Here is a 16,921-nt window from a genome sequence, read left to right on the forward strand (position 1 = left end):
CTATGAAATATTGAAGAGAGATATTGAATATTTGATCAAAGGAGAAAAGTTCCAAGTCAAATGATAAAAAGATAATTATTCCATTTCCTTTCTTAATTTATCATGCTATGAATTAAGCCCCAGGTGAGAAACAGAAATGACGGAATAAATTTGATGTAGGTATTTGTTTCTGTCTTACAGCTGCAACCTGCTATACCTTTACCATCTCCCAATCAGCTCAAAGGAAAAATACTCATCAAGAACAAAAGGCTACGACCAGAAGTAGAAAGAAGTGAGTTAAAAAGCATGACCTCATGAAATTTAAATGTTATATACATGTACACATGAAAATTTGTGCAGGGTTGTCTCTAAGACCCGGGAGGCTGGGAATTCCCCCGCCTATAATGTGTTAATTACCCGGCTATTATTGCATTTCAACACAATGTAGCTATCAGCAAGACCCCCAGACCCCCCTTCTACTTTTTTATTTCTTCCTTCTACTTTAATTTTTAGAGACAACCCTGTTCATGAATATTACATGATAAAGCTTTGTTGAATATTTTGAATGTTTTCATTACTGATAAAAAGATTTCGCAGCTATTAAGTCAAATTCAGTTATCCGTTTATTTTTTTGACAGGACAGTTGGAGTTATTTATAAAAGGACAGTATCAAATAGCAGCAGAAGAGTCGGCCCAGGATCAAGACCCACTGAACAAGGTCATAGAGGACATTGAGGGAGAGGATGGGCCAATGAATGGTAAGCTTCAGTCACATGACCCATCCCAGAATTCTCCATCTTTTATTTTTAACATTTTATTTATGGACCAGCTCTGAATTTGTGAATAACCGGATAAATGAAATAGTTAATAGTTTTTTTGGTTCATATTTTTTTTTACTATTTACTTTGGAAGATGCACCTTTTTTGATTCAGTACATACTACATGCAGACTACATGTATTTATAGCAATGTTTTAGTTTTACTTAAATATATAATCATATAGAACATTGAAGTAATTTATCACTATTTCTAAACGACACAGTATTTTTTCGTATTCACACACCTTTGGCTTCTTTTTATAGGACAGTTTTCGGCGAAAAAACCCAAACTATTTTTAAAAAAAAAATAAATATTTGAATGATTATAATTTTAGTACATTGTTCATGTAGATGTCTGATTAGTCCTTTTTTGAATATGTAGATATAGATCAAACACTAAATGCATCAAGTTTTTGCCTTCAATAAAGATCGGAAATTTGTTTGTTGTTGGGAGTAGATGGTCAAACTTTGTTGCCTTAATGATGATTTTAAAGAAATCAAAAGAGAGCATGCTTACATCTTGTGCTTAATGTGAATTAATGCAGCGGAAGATGACCAGTCCAGCTCAGATTCGCGAGCCGAAGACACTCGATCCGCTTCACCAAAAAAAGGTGAAGACATCTCACTCCCCTTCAGTCAAGTTTAGTTGAACAAGGGGAAAGGTCAAGGACAGCTACCTGGTCAAAGGTCAAGAACAACGGATTCTCTGCTTTTGTCATTATACATGTACATATATATTTCTTGAAATTTATTAATCTATTGTATATTAAAGCAAGTTTGAATTTACTGAGCCAGTATTAAAATGTTTTTAGAAAATTATAAAATGGATCAGAAAATCAGCACAAAAAATTCTGTTGCAGTCAAAAGGGAAGGGGGAGGGGGAAATATCAGATAACCACGAGGCATATTGCAACTAGTTGGCTGTTCTTCATTACTCCCCTAGATTCCCCATGTTGTCTGAATGAGTGTACAAGAATGATACATATTTATAGTAGCCTTTTTTTTATTTTGGAAACTGAATCTGTATATGGGGAGGTTTTTACGATTTTCCTTCAGCATTGAACTGTGGAACATAATCATCTGGGAGGCAATATTTATGATATTTTGGGTCATTGAAGATGATGAATTTGACCTCTGAACTCTATCAAGTTCTCCTCCATTTTATATTCATTTATCTAGCATGATTTTTCTTCTTCTTGATTTCTTAGCTGAGATTGGAGATTTATAATCAGAACTGTCATTTCTGCTGTGCAGTCACTTGAATGTTTTTTCACCAGAAAGCTTATGATAGCCAACTCTCTGAACATCCATTTCCTGTTCTCTGATATGCTATGCTGTGTATGACCTATATTCTGGAATGCTCTCCTCTAGAGATTGTGGAATGCTTAGACATAAACCCCTGCCACACAAAAAACCAGTAGATGTAGAAAGCTACTGAATGTGTATTGAATGATTATGTAAATGTGCTTATGTATACATGTATAGATGCATTAGCTTTTGAAAAAAAACTTATTAGAATTTATCCATAGTAAATTGCGGTCATCTAGATACTCGGATGACCATTTGCTATTCGTGTTTGTCTGTCGTACTGTCTCGCCAGGGTCTAGCTAGCATTAATTACAGTAAATTCATAATGAGTGTAAAACTGGGCATAAAATGAAGAAGTAGAATTTTTTTTAAAAAAAATTCTTCAATACTACTGGATATTTTAACAGACAAAGTCTGTGGTTTAGATAAACAAGGAACCATGTTCCTAAACTGTAAAATTCATAACCCCAGGGTCATGGATCATGGCATTGGGGTGGGATGCCATTGGTCTTACATTAAAAATAGAGCAAATAAACTACGATTAACAAGGTTATTTAAAACCCATACTTTTTTTTCCCCTCCTTCTACACTTGCAAATAGTTTCGCCCCTTCTTGAATTAATTTGCCTAGACAGTCAGAAATATATACTCTTTCTAATAAGCACAATTATTTGCCCAGTCTAAATTTTACCCCCTGACAATGAGAGCAAAAGGGGTGAAAATTAAAAGGGGCAAATATTTCCATGTATACAATATCAGTTTATTTGCTTCATTAATGCCATCATGTGAAGACTCTGAGATTGGATTATGCTCAGATATGACTGTTGGGGGTCTCTTTTATGAACGGTATTAATGTTTTCAAATTCCATGTATAGAACCTGTAGAGAAAATGGAATGCATGCTATTTAAGAAAATATTAAGAAGTGAATAGATTGACAATATATGATTCTGAATACTATTTATTAAAAATTTATTGAACCTGTTCTATTTTGCAAAGGGTTTTAGATTTTGCTTGGAATTATATTACTTTTTGAAAGGATTATACTTATAAAGGGAAGGGAGAAATATATAATGACTGACCAGACTGGTTCGAATACTGTGCCTGATAGCTCAGTTGGTAGAGCACCTGACTAGAGATTCAAGGGGTGTGGATTCGAATCCTGGTCTGATCCAGCATTATTTCTCCCATCCAGTTACATTCTTAATGAACTTTCTTGTTTTGTTTACCAATTATTTGTTTCATTAAACAAATTGACATATTGACCTTAAAGTGCAACAGGGCCAAAGAGGTTAATTGTATATTTAAGGTAATTATTCAGCTAACAATAAAGTACACATATAGAGAATGGGTCAAACAAAAAGTCGCAATTTCTGCTGCATGCTATACACTGCCGTGTGCCTGTATAGAAATTTCAATGAAGCTGATGACTATTGGCATGAACCCTGATAATGAGAACTTTACATAGTCATTGCATCAACTTTAAAAGTAAAATATGTTTTAAAGAGAATTGTGTTTACAGAAATTGACCCCCCAACAGTCAGCACCAACACCGACGCCCACCCAGAGTTGCATCTTGGGAAGAGTGAGGACATGGACAGCAGCATGGATGGAGAGGACAGTCTGGCCAAGAAGACGTTCCGACAGTTTTCTGGTAAAAAGGTGAGGCTTTAGCGAACCAGGACTCAAAGGTTTGGGGGTGTTCATATGGCTGTACATGTACTAATGTTATATGTGTTAGAAAGCACAGTTGAACATCTTTTTTGATTTGTAAATGGCAGTTTAACTTAACACAACTTTCCACCACCAAGTCATACTGTTTATTATAAATTGGTTGTTTTAACTACTGAAAAAGGGATTATTTACGCTGGGGGTTAAGTATATGTTTTCTAAAGTCAAACGTGTGGGTATTAAAAATGCGGATGCATGATTTATCACTCTGAAGTTTGAATTTTTTACCATACACACGAAAGTATTTTTAAAAGCAATTTTATATGAGCTTAGCATGTAACTGAGTAAATTTCCCCAAACCCATAAATAACCATCTTTACAGTAACATAAGTCATTTTGATTAACAATTAATATATGATTAAGGTAAACAATTCTGAAGTCACTACAGTACCTATTAGACCCAATCTAACAGAGAGAGCAAACCCCAACGAAACCCAGGATTTACTTTCTGGGTTTACTCCCGTAAACCCAGAGTGGACACAGAGAGTAAACCAAGTCAGAAGACAGGTCTGATTCACACTTTAGTGCTTACAGTTGACCTCAAAAGCAATTTCCAAGTAAACCCAAAGTAAACCCCGATTGGACCCAAATTTTCAAAAAGTAAACCCCAAGTAAACCTCGAAAATAAACCCGGGTTTTAGTTGGGTTTTACTTTGGTGTTAGGTTGGGTCTGATCAGTACTGTAGATATTTTAGCTAAATTTCTTATTGGATGTCACTACATCGCTGCATTTTCTCTCGATGAAAAGAAGTGTACTTCTTTGCATTTATGCACATATGGGTTCACATATCTGTTGACTTTTTGGATAATGATACTAGTATTATGTTTTGATTTAACATACATGTATGATATTTGATGTACAATGTCCTCTTAATATACAATTTTTTGTTGTTGATTTGACAGGGAAGCCTCACAGCAGATGAGGAAGCTGCTTTGATGTCTGCCTACCATTATGAGAGAGCCACCACCAACATCCATCCCTATCTGTCATCCATGGTCAACTATGCTCAACCCGTCAAGTTCCAGGGCTTCAAGGTTGCAGAAGGTAGGTCATGAAGACACACCCGTTCCCTCAGCAGTTGTTAGGATCACAGTTAATCTTGTCCTCTAGCATTTGGATACTTGAGAAAACCTCAGAAATTGAAAAAAGTACGCACAATTTAATGGTGGCTTTGGTGTTACGTACCTATAGTTTAAATACACAAGCTTGTATATCAACAATGGGATACATGGTTTAGGTACTATTGTTAAATGGTTATGTGATTTACCTAGAAATATCAGTTGAGAATGAAAGAAAAGGTTTTTGTCCTAGTTATACAGAACAACAAGATGTGGGATTAACGTTATAATTCTGGCTGAACGGAAAATCTTCTATGTAATGATGATATTTATTAAGCTTTGTATAGCTTTGTCTTTTCTAAGAGTCTAAAATGGTGCAATTTGAACACCAGTGTTCAGGTTACTTTAAAGACCCAAAATAGAGATTTTAGATCTGAAGTGACATTTTGCCTCCTATGGACTGAGCAATTTCATAATTGATATCCAAGTAATTGAATTGTTTTCTTTATCTTCTTTTTACAGAGCAAAATGTTCATTATCACATGTCATCCTTCAATGAAAACGTAGGACTCCAATACCTCAAATCTCAGGCAATAGAGCTTGTCAAGTATCCTTCCTCTAACTAACTAAAACAGGAGTGGATCAAGGATTTTACTTTGGAAGGGTGGGGTGGATTACATGATTCAATCCTTGATTCATTATTGTTTATTTTTTCAGGATTTGTTAATTTATTCTTGATTAACATCAAAAGATTTCACCATTCTCACAGAGCTCATATCTGATGTTGAGTGGTTCATTTTGTTAAAGAGCAAAATGTTTTTCACTACCACTTATATACTGACTTATTTCATTCTAACACTGAATAATTAAATTAGAGACTGAGGGAAAATAGTCAATCTTGAATTTCTCAGGCCAAATAATTTCAAAATACATGTATAATGCAACAAACAAGTATTTTAAACTGATTGGGAGATTTAAAAAAGGGGAATAACTCAGTTTACATTTTTTTTATAACTTGCCAAAAAAAAAATATTTGAGTAGGCCTACTGGGGATGATAAAATTTTAAAATGATCTTGATTATGCAAACGTCATGCTCATAATTCTAGCTTGTATTGTACCAAAGGTACACTCAAACTGAGTGAATGTGACATGTTATAAAATATGTGCCTTGTTTTATTTGTCTATTGGCATGCTTGTTGTATTTACTCTAAAAGTTTTAAAGTAAAAATAAGATAAATATAATTTTTCAAAAAGTGTAGTTGATATTCATGATAGCAATTCATCTGTAGCTCTCATTGACACCATCTCTGATGCTGTTTAGTTAATTAAACATCAATTTTAAAGTAGCTGTTTATCCTAGAACGATATTTTTTCTTATATCAGATTTTGATAGGACAATTATTTAAAATTTAAGAAGAAATTTGATAATGAAAGAAGACTAGATTAAAAAAAAAAAATACACTGTGTTAATAATTTTTTTTTAAAGTACACTGTATTATTAGCTCACCTGAGCCAAAGGCTCAAGTGAGCTTTCTGATCACAATTTGTCCGTTGTCTGTTGTCGTTGTCGTCGTCGTCGTTGTAAACTTTTCACATTTTCATCTTCTTCTCAAGAACCACTTGGCAGATTTCAACCAAATTTAGCACAAAGCACCACTAGGTGAAGGGGATTCAAGTTTGTTCAAATGAAGGGCCACGCCCTCTTTAAAGGGGAGATAATTGAGAATTATTGAAAATTTGTTGGTTTTTTTCAAAAATCTTCTTCTCAAAAACTATTCGGCCTGAAAAGCTTAAAGTTGTGTGGAGGCATCCTCAGATAGTGTAGATTTAAGTTTGTTCAAATCATGGTCCCCGGGTGTAGGGAGGGGCCACAAGAAGGGGATCAAGTTTTACATAGGAATATATAGAGAAAATCTTTAAAAATCTTCTTCTCAAAAACTATCAGGCCAGAAAAGCTCAAATTAAAATGGGAGCATCCTCAGATAGTGTAGATTCAAGTTTGTTCAAATCATGGTCCCCGGGGGTAGGGTGGGGCAACAATTGGGGGATCAATTTTTACAGAGGAATATATAAGAGAAAATCTTTAAAAATCTTCTTCTCAAAAACTATTAGGCCAGTAAAGCGCAAATTAAAATGGAAGCATCCTCAGGTAGTGTAGATTCAAGTTTGCTGAAATCATGGTCCCCGGGGGTAGGGTGGGGACACAATAGGGGGATCATGTTTTACATAGTAATATATAGAGAAAATGTTTAAAAATCTTCTTCTCAAAAACTATTTGGCCAGTAAAGCTCAAATTAAAATGGAAGCATCCTCAGGTAGTGTAGATTCAAGTTTGTTCAAATCATGGTCTCCAGGGGTAAGGAGGGGTCACAATTGGGGGATCAAGTTTTACATAGGAATATATAGAGAAAATCTTTAAAAATCTTCTTCTCAAAAACTATTGGCCAGGAAAGCTCAAATTTGAGTGGAAGCATCCTCAGATAGTGTAGATTCAAGTTTGTTCAAATCATGGTCCCCGGGGGTAGGGTGGGGCCACAATTGGGGGATCAAGTTTTACATAGGAGTATATAGAGAAAATCTTTTTAAAAGATTCTTCTAAAAACAATTTGGCCAAGAAATCTCAAATTGGCGTGTAATCATCCTCAGATAATGTAGATTCAAGTTTGTTCCAATCATGGTCCCTGGGGGTAGGGTGGGGCCACAATGGGGGATACATTTTTATATATAGAGAAAATCTTTAAAAATCTTCTTCTCAAAACTATTAGGCCAGGAAAGCCCAAATTTGAGTGGAAGCATCCCCAGTTCGTATAGATTCAAGTTTGTTTGAATAATAGTCCAGGGGTTATGGTGAGGCCACAATTGGGGATGACTTTTTACATAGGAATATATAGAGAGAATCTTTAAAAATCTTCTTTTTAAATACTATTTGGCCAGAAAAAGCTTAAACTTGTGTAGAGGCATCCTCGGGTAGTGTAAATTCAAGTTTGCAAAACACAGTCCCTAGTGGTAGGGCGGGGCCGTGATGGCGGTTTGAATTTTTACATAGGAATATATAAATCTTAAAAATATTCTGGGAAAGTTTTCGGTCCAAAACTCAGTACATAGTGTGAAAGCACAGGTTATGCAGATTAAAGTTTGATAAACCATGATTCCCTAGAGAAAAGTGGGGCCACGAAATGGGGGGGGGGGGGGGGGGGTACTGTGGTTTCATCAATATTCGTTGAATACCAATTTTCGTGGATTTCGTTGTTAAGTTGATCCATGAAATTAAATGTTCATTGAAATTCACTTTCAACAAACATTTTGTATTGATAGGATCATTGGCCACGAAATTATGTATCCTTCAAACTGTGGTTTTCAGAAAATCCACGAAAATTGATACCCACGAAAATTAATGAAACCACAGTATATAGGAATAGAGAAATATCTTCTCACAGGTACAACAACAAAAAGGGTGTGGTATTTACCAAAAAAAGAGGTGGATAAATATTGGCAGATTTTCAACTTTTTTTTAGCAAGATCTATTGTACTTAGTTGCCAAGATAATTTGATACTGTAATGCTAATTTGATCAGAATTAAGGCAATTGTTGCTCAGGTGAGCGATGTGGCCCCTGGGCCTTTTGTTTTTAAAATGGATATGTTTTCAACAAAATGTTGGAAATTTCCTGAATAAACCAGAGTGAGGATATTTTAAGCTGGATGTATGGGAAACAACCCAAAAGTTAACGAAAATGCAAATATGCCTATGTTGTACTTTAATTTTATATATTGCATTTTAATTATTCATCTTCAGTATATATGTACATGTTTATACCAGTGAGCAAAGTATTTGCATGTTTGTTTGATTCAAAGTTTCTTTCATTCATTTGTTGATTTTTTTTTTTCATTGTAGCTCGCAATATCCATTACCAAATGTCGTCTTTTAATGAGAATTCTGCGTTTGGATTAATCAAGCATTCTTGTGTAGAGCTTCTAGCGTATCCTTGCATGACATATCGTGTGTATAGCCTGGATGTGCTTGCTCAGTTGTAGAATCAGTATTGTGCACTTGATTATTGTTTGTCTTGTCAGGTCCATACTTTGTTATTTTGACAAATTGTGGTAGAGTACTGAAGTTGTTTTTTGATGTTTTAATGTGATACAGAGTAGGGCAGAATATTTATATTTCAAGAGAAGGCATCCAAAAAAAGGGATTGACTCTAACATTTACATTAAATGCAAACAAACTGTTTTTAGAGAGTGTTCAAAATTATATTGAACATGCGCTAAAAGCTTTTTGCAAATGGAAATTAACCTGGATATGATAAGAATTATGGAGGCAAACTTATTCTTTCTAAAGTTAGAAATTTTAGGGAAGAAGGTTGGAATATATCATTTAATTTATGAGGAAATTAATACATACATGGTTCAAGGTCAAATGTTACCAAAGGTCAAGGTAAAAGTTGCTTTATAGAAAGCTAAAAAAAAACTTATTTAAAAGGAATTGATGGGAAAATTGTATATCAAAAATTTGGAGTGGCCTAAAATAATATTCATTTCATTGCAAACGTTTTAAATATTGTGATTGTTGCATGTTCATTTTAGTAATGCAGATGAAATCAGTTTTTGTAGAGAATGAGCCTCCATTTGGTGTTGTAAATGAGAGGGTTGTTGAAAATAAGGCAGTAGTTAAAAAAAAAAAATGATATCACACAAACAAAGGTCTTTTGTACCGAGAAATCCTTAATGCTCCCTAGCTATAACAAGCGCCAAATGAGTCGGATTTATCCCCGAGGTCATCGAGTGGACTCGAGCAACTACATGCCCCAGGTAAACTCAGCATTAACTACTCCAGTCAGGTCAAATTTACATTTGCTAAGAATTTTTTTTTTAAATGGTGCAAGAAAAAGAAAGTAACTTTTTTTTGAAGTTCAAAATATCTATCATAATAAGTTTATAGCAAAAGCTACCATAGAAAAAAGCATGACAGTAATTTACAACACACAAATCCTATCATTGCACTTAATTATGGTTGCATGGTTTTATTTGAATTTCTCTTTTTTGAATGACAGCTTTTCTGGAATGCTGGATGTCAAATGGTGGCTCTCAATTTTCAGACCCCTGATTTAGCCATGCAACTCAATCAGGGAAAGTTTGAGTACAATGGGAATTGTGGGTAAGTTCAAGGAATAAGTGGGTATTTAAAGTTCAATAAAACGTTTACTATTTGTCCATATAACAATTTTTTCCCCTGATGGGCATAGTATATTTCCTCTTTTCCAATACAAACTTTAAAAAATGTTTTTAAATGTACAATGTATGTATCATTGATGGAGACTTTGCATTATTGTAGATTTCTATTGAAACCAGACTTCATGAGGAGACCGGACAGAAACTTTGACCCCTTTCTGGAGAGCACTGTGGACGGAATCATTCCAGCACAGTGTTCAGTGCAGGTAAATTTGGACCATCGTCACATACCATGGTTATGAGTCCACAAGCTCTCTTGATGGTAGAGAGAATTACTGTGATTCACCCGTGGGTTACCAAAGTGGAATCGCAGCAGTAAATCAATGTTTATACATATGTATGCTGAAATGTTAGGGATAGACTACTGCACATAGTAGATATACATGGTTATTTACCTATATTATTTATCAAATTTATTATAATCATCAAATTATCATGTCATCAGTGTGCATTGACCACATTGGATAGCACAGTGTGCTGCAAACACATCTTGTTATGTGGGCTAGTGATCTTTATCCTATGCTGTAAAGTATGACAAACGTATATTCCTATATGAACTTTATTGTATAAAGTGAGTTTACTTTACTTTTTGTAATATCATTACATGTACAATGTAAAAGGGAGCATAATACATATAAGTGCAATGTTTGTTTTAGGTTATATCTGGACAGTTTTTGTCGGACAAGAAAGTAGGTACCTATGTGGAGGTAGACATGTATGGACTGGCCACTGACACCATCCGGAAAGAGATGCGCACAAAAGTCGTACCAGCAAACGGACTCAATCCTGTCTATAATGAGGAGAAGTTTGTCTTCAGAAAGGTAGGAATAACCAAAAACAAAAGTCAGAAAAATCAGCTGTTGCATTGGAAGTATAATTGTGTATTCTTAATCTTTATTTCAGTATGAAGTGATACTTGTTTGTGCTTGTTTACAGAACTTGTTTGTATTTATTTTACAAACATTTTTTCTTTTTTTTTCTGTTATAAAGATGCATATGATTTGCTCTATTATTTTCACTTCTATCTTTTATCTTTAAAAATACAGGTAAACGCTTGCAATTTGAAGGATAATTATTCTTTTCACATGAATATTTTAAAGTATTATTTAGAATTCACATGGATGTGAAAAGGAATTTAAATGTTTTTAAAAAAATTTTGTTTACAGGTTGTCTTGCCTGATTTAGCTGTCCTTAGAATAGCCGTGTATGAGGATACGGGGAAGCTGATTGGCCAGCGCATCCTGCCACTTGACGGGCTACAGTCAGGTTATCGCTACATCTCACTGAGGACGGAAGGAAACTTTCCCCTCTCCCTCCCCACAATATTCTGTCGGATAATCCTTGAAACATACATACCAGAGGAAGTGGGATGTAAGTCTATTGCTTTGTTTGGAATTGCTACATGTTTCCATTGATTAAGTACTATTAAATGTATTGCATTTGGCTGTGTATTCTGTTTAGTGTTTTCTGTGGAAAAAAGTTTCTGCTTAATGGCATACAAATACATGTATGTTTATAGATAGATACATTAGGAATCCATCAATTCAAATCCACTTCAACTTGTTGAAAGATTAATTGCCATGACATGCTAAATATAATGCATTTACAATATTTCTTTAAGTCATGTATTAAGGTTTTCCTGTACATACTGTTTTATTTATTTCAGTGCTAGCTGATATTCTGGCAAATCCCCAAGACAAGAAGCAGAGAATGTTTGATAAGTTTGGCTATGATAGTGAGTCAATATCTGATGCCCCTGTGCTTCCAAAGAATGCCAGTAAAGCAGAACTAAAACCCAGCACCAATGGTCAACTGTCTGTCAACTCCAACAACCAGCAAGCCAAAACAAAGGACGAAAAGAAAGGTGAGGTTCAAAATAGAGAGAGAGAGAGAGAGAAAGAGAGGGAGAGGGGGTATAATGATGGAAAACATTTTTTTAACCTTTTTAAAATCTCCAAGCAAATGAGAAGGGGATGAGGCACAAAATTACCAATTAGAGAGCAAGAGAGAGATCAGTTTCATTGTTTCCCCCATAACCACATCACTGCACACTGTTGCATAAGGTTATTTTTTTAAATTAATAAATGTTTTTTGGAAATCAATAGAACTTAATCTGATTCCACTCATTGCAGAGTGTGCACTGATGTAACAATATCTTCTTTTTTAACAGATGACCCCAATTTCCCTCACCTTACAAGAGAGAGTGTGAAATCGGACAAAAACTTTCAGAAACTGCTGAAGAAGCAGCAGAAGGAGCTACAAGTGATGAAAAAAAGACATCAGAAGGACAAGTCAGCTATGCACAAACAACACTGTCTGGTGGTGGACAAGATAGTGATAACGCGCGACAAAAAGCTGACGGCCATCGAGAAAAGCAAGAACAAAGGGTTAGTATCAGAATATCTTTCACTGAACGACTCTTATTTAGAGGGTATTTATATACTACACATGTGGACATATTTCCTTTGTAAGAATTTGATCCTTCAGAATGACGAAATTACAAAAGTGAGGTGATGACTTCAACTTTATTGTTGTCTTTTCTGTCAGAAGAGTTCTGAATTTTTTGAATGCATTATGTATGATGCTCTTTTTTTAATGTGAAGGCTGTATTTGAATGATTTTGGTCAAGGACTGGTATTTATATAGAAGATGATTTATTTTTTGTCCATTTCAGTGATGTGACAGATTCCAAAGCTTTAATTGATGACCATAAAATAGAGGTACATATATATCTTATTCTGCATTTAAAGACTTTAACTCTAATATTGAGCAAATAAGTACATGTGTGTGCTTATGAATACACTGGCCATCCTACATCACTGGCCATCTGCAACTGGCCAGTGATGTAAATTTTTTGAGAATATTTGATTAGATGAAAGTTACCCAGTTCGTGTATACATCAGATTTCAGAGGTGGTGGCCAAGCATACCAAGGAGTGGTCTGAAATCTCCCAGAAACAGCTGAAGGATGAACATGAACTACTGAGGGATCATGTGGTGCAGCAAAATGTGCTTCTGAAAAAGCTGTTTGAAGCAGCTCAACAGGACCAGATCAAAGAGCTAGAGGTCCTCAATGACAGGTGAGTGTGGTCCTCATTCACCTTCATGGTGAGTTTGTGCTGGTCCTCAGTTATCTCAATGGCAAGTAAGTGCTGGTCCTCAGTTATATCAAGGGTAAGTGTTTACTTGTCCTCAGTTATCTCAATGGTAAGTGAGTACTGATCCTCAGTTATCTCAATGGTAAGTGAGTGATGATCCTCAGTTATCTCAATGGTAAGTGAGTGATGATCCTCAGTTATCTCATGGTAAGTGAATGCTGGCCTCTGTTATCTCAATGGTATGTGAATACTGATCCTCAGTTATCTCAATGGTAAGTAAATGCTGGCTTCTGTTATCTCAATGGTAAGTGAATACTGATCCTCAGTTATATCAATGGTAAGTGAATGCTGTCCTCTGTTATCTCAATGGAAAGTAGGTGTTGGTCCTTTGCTTTTTCATTCTCATTTGCAAGCGAGTGCTGGTCCTTAGATATCTCAATAACAGTCAAATGCTGGTCCTCATTTATCTCAAAGAGAGCTGAGTGCTGGTCCTTAATATTAACAATTGCAGGTAGTTTTAAGAATGTTATTGTATGTTATCTTGTCCTAATGTTGATGTTCTTTACATTAATTTATTAATTTTGGGATATATTTTTAGAGAAGAAAAAGAGTTGACAGTCAAACAGTCCAAGCAGTCCATGGAGTCCAGTAAAGCTGTGATGAATGATAAAACAATCAAAGCTAAGGCAGAGAGGGAGAGGTAATGGGGGACGTTGAAGTCAATTGAATGAATTGATGATAATTTGTGTCATGACAAATCTTCTTCAGTATATTTCATGTGTCTGAAATTTTATCTGCATGACAGATATGCATTTCTTTTATCTGTGCAGTTCCAAAGATGCAGAGTTATAAAATTTGAAGTAGTGGTACTCACAAGGCTATGAAATAAGAAAGAGATGGACTAAATTATTTTTTCCAGAAATAACAAAAGCATTACAATCTAACATTATCTAGATATTATTTAATGTGACAGGGTGATTAAAAAATTTTGTAATTGCATGAAGTTGTAATTTTTGAAATTAATTCTTTTGCAGACGTATTAAAGAAATAAGTGAAAATAACATTAAACGGTTCACGGATGAGCGAAAAAGGTTAAAGATCAGACAATCAAAGCAAATAGAGAAACTTTTCCAGCAGCATCAACAGATGATGGAGAAATTCTTGCAGGAATGCAAGAAGGTAATACATGTAGATCATTGTGTTTTAAAACCTTTTAAGGATTATATTTTGGTATGGAGAGAGGATGTGGGGTTAGGATGGAAGTGGGGAATTCATGTTTAAAAATTAACACTTAATATGGAACATATTTAAGGAATAAGGGATCATTCTTTGAGTATTATGAGGTGATAGTTTCGGTTGGGGCATGGTCAAATCCAATAAAGCCTGAAGGGCTTTTTGACAGATTTGACCACATTCCGACTGAAATTATCACCTCATATTCAAAGAATGATTCCTTATATTTATATTATATCCAATTTCTACACTAAAAAACAACATTATTTTAAAACCACTATTTTTTAATGTAGTACATGCTATGTATTACTACGCGGTGCAGCCAATGCCATTCTTCGGTTATGCTATATAAGACGCCCATTTTTCGTCAATTATGTTTGAAGTTATCGGGTTTTAGGGTTCAAAATTGATTCGTTATGTTATCACAGGCAAAGACATTTGAAAATGTAAATATTGTGAATTATGTTTAATTATTTTATAAAGTGATCAAATATTTTTCTAAAATTTTCTGGGATATAAATTATATATTTAGTGTAAAAAATGATTCAGTGATATTTTTTCTCATTTGATATTTTGCTTATATAACTATTAAATATATATAGAAATTGTGGAGAGAGAATTGTTTGCATTGTAATATAGTTTTCATTGCATATTACAGGAAGAAGAAAAAATAGAAATGATGTTTGAGGAGGCCAAATTAGCATCTCGTCCAGAAACTGATGTTTGATAGCGTCTAACTTAATGTCACACAACAAGGTAAAATAAAGACTTCAATTTTTTTTCTTACAATTCAAAGATTATTTAGTAAAAATTCGAATGAAATGGAAACTCTTCATGACTCTGATGACCTGTATGAGACATAAAGGTTTCTCAGGCCAAACAGCCAGCAGGCAAGAGTTGTCTCCCTTTCATTTCATATACAGATATTTTCTTAATTTCATTGAAAATTTCATGAATTCTAAATACATTTACCGGTACATGAAAAGTCTGTAGACTAGCCAAAATGACCCATGTAATCCAAAATTTGATTTAATGCACTAATGAGTTTCCTCCCATTTTATCTCCTCCCTCAGATGGCTGATGTGTGTCTGGTCTCCATCAGCCGTGATCTCCTGTTTGCCGGCCACCCAGCTTCTGCAGAGTATTCATTACAAGGACAGGAATTTTGTTGCCAAAGAATATATTATTCATGTATTGATTTCCTTGTTACATGTACTTCCATTTTCTGTTAATCTAGACTTCCTTGAAGACTTTTCTTGTTGATTTTTTGTACAGAGGGCTGTTTTTTGACGGGTTGATTTTTTTTATTTCCCTCCTCTCTCTCTATCTTTCGATAGTGCATTCTTGTTGTACATTGTATCAGGGGGACATGGTGTTTACTAATACTGACGGTTTCTTCCATTGTTGATATAGATTTCTTATTTTTTTAGGATTTACAATGTATTCATATTTTAATATGTATAAATTATATATTTGACTGTAGGAAATTTGGACCTCCCCCACCCCTTTAATCTTATCTCTCCCTCATGCATTTAACAAACAATATGAATCGGAGGCATAGCCAGCAGAAAACTTACTGCATTTAAATTACTTGAATCTTATTTTATTAAGTGAAACCCCAACATCAGGATGTTGAAAAAAAATGTTACAAGTTAATTTACTTTTTACTTATTAAACATGTCTGTCTCAGTTTGATTTTTTTTTCTACACTGAATGTACATGTATATTGAATACTATAAACTCTCTATATATATTTAATTTAAAGGATCTTTTGCAGCATTACATGATAAAGATAAAGGTTGTTGATCAATAATGTTGTTGTAGTATATGTTACATTTATAATGATTGCAATTTTGTATACAAAAGATTTGGGGACTTTTCATTTGAATTTGTGTGTGTGTGTGTCCAGTTTGCAAAGACTGTAGCTGCTTCTTGATAGATTCCATGTGTTCAGAGTATTTGAGTATGCCAGTATGTACGGTATAGCTTCTCTCAGTTGCATTGAGAACAAATGATACAGTCTCAACATCAAAGTACATGTATACATGTATAGTAAATCTTATTTTAATTGTAGAATGTGCCATGGTTTTGCTCAAATGATAACTATATTGAAATCCAATCATATGAAATCCAATGGTTTAAGAGAGTATCTTTACTTTTACTTTTCAAGAATAAGATTTAATTTTAAATACAATTAGATAAGAAGAAGAGATTTACATGTATGAACAAATTTTGGCAAGTTTTATATACCTTTGTCTGTTAACTGGCTACGAATCGTAAATGAGTATCATTTTCTGGCTTTTATAGCGGTGCTATATTTTGATTTTGTTTACTGGTAGTTTATGAGTATTTTGATATTTTTTTTTTTTTATTTTCACATACTTTGAATTGGGTTTATTATATTTTAGTGCTTTTTTTAAGGTTGTCTCACTAATTACAATAAGCAATATTTTTTTATGTTTTAAATAA

General features: G+C 34.2%; 1 protein-coding gene across 5 annotated transcripts in view; it reads left to right on the forward strand.

Moving 5' to 3' along the window:
* Positions 1-16,921, forward strand: part of LOC128176147 (1-phosphatidylinositol 4,5-bisphosphate phosphodiesterase beta-4-like) — a 43,822-nt gene extending 26,901 nt beyond the window's left edge. For 2 of the 5 annotated variants that reach the window (XM_052842246.1, XM_052842247.1), the window contains exons 16-34: positions 181-271; positions 618-737; positions 1,342-1,407; positions 3,624-3,763; positions 4,736-4,877; positions 5,414-5,498; positions 9,630-9,702; positions 9,945-10,048; positions 10,226-10,328; positions 10,779-10,943; positions 11,289-11,493; positions 11,789-11,986; positions 12,293-12,509; positions 12,797-12,842; positions 13,026-13,201; positions 13,818-13,919; positions 14,254-14,398; positions 15,111-15,208; positions 15,526-16,921. In XM_052842246.1, coding sequence (XP_052698206.1) covers positions 181-271; positions 618-737; positions 1,342-1,407; positions 3,624-3,763; positions 4,736-4,877; positions 5,414-5,498; positions 9,630-9,702; positions 9,945-10,048; positions 10,226-10,328; positions 10,779-10,943; positions 11,289-11,493; positions 11,789-11,986; positions 12,293-12,509; positions 12,797-12,842; positions 13,026-13,201; positions 13,818-13,919; positions 14,254-14,398; positions 15,111-15,179 — 2,247 coding nt within the window. In that variant the 3' untranslated portion in view covers positions 15,180-15,208; positions 15,526-16,921. Of the gene's footprint in view, positions 1-180; positions 272-617; positions 738-1,341; positions 1,408-3,623; positions 3,764-4,735; positions 4,878-5,413; positions 5,499-8,785; positions 8,871-9,629; positions 9,703-9,944; positions 10,049-10,225; positions 10,329-10,778; positions 10,944-11,288; positions 11,494-11,788; positions 11,987-12,292; positions 12,510-12,796; positions 12,843-13,025; positions 13,206-13,817; positions 13,920-14,253; positions 14,399-15,110; positions 15,209-15,525 lie in introns of those variants that run through there. The other 3 variants (XM_052842248.1, XM_052842249.1, XM_052842250.1) reach the window with 3 other exon arrangements.

The sequence above is a fragment of the Crassostrea angulata genome, chromosome 3 (assembly GCF_025612915.1).
Source record: "Crassostrea angulata isolate pt1a10 chromosome 3, ASM2561291v2, whole genome shotgun sequence".
Taxonomy (NCBI): Eukaryota; Metazoa; Mollusca; class Bivalvia; order Ostreida; family Ostreidae; genus Magallana; species Magallana angulata.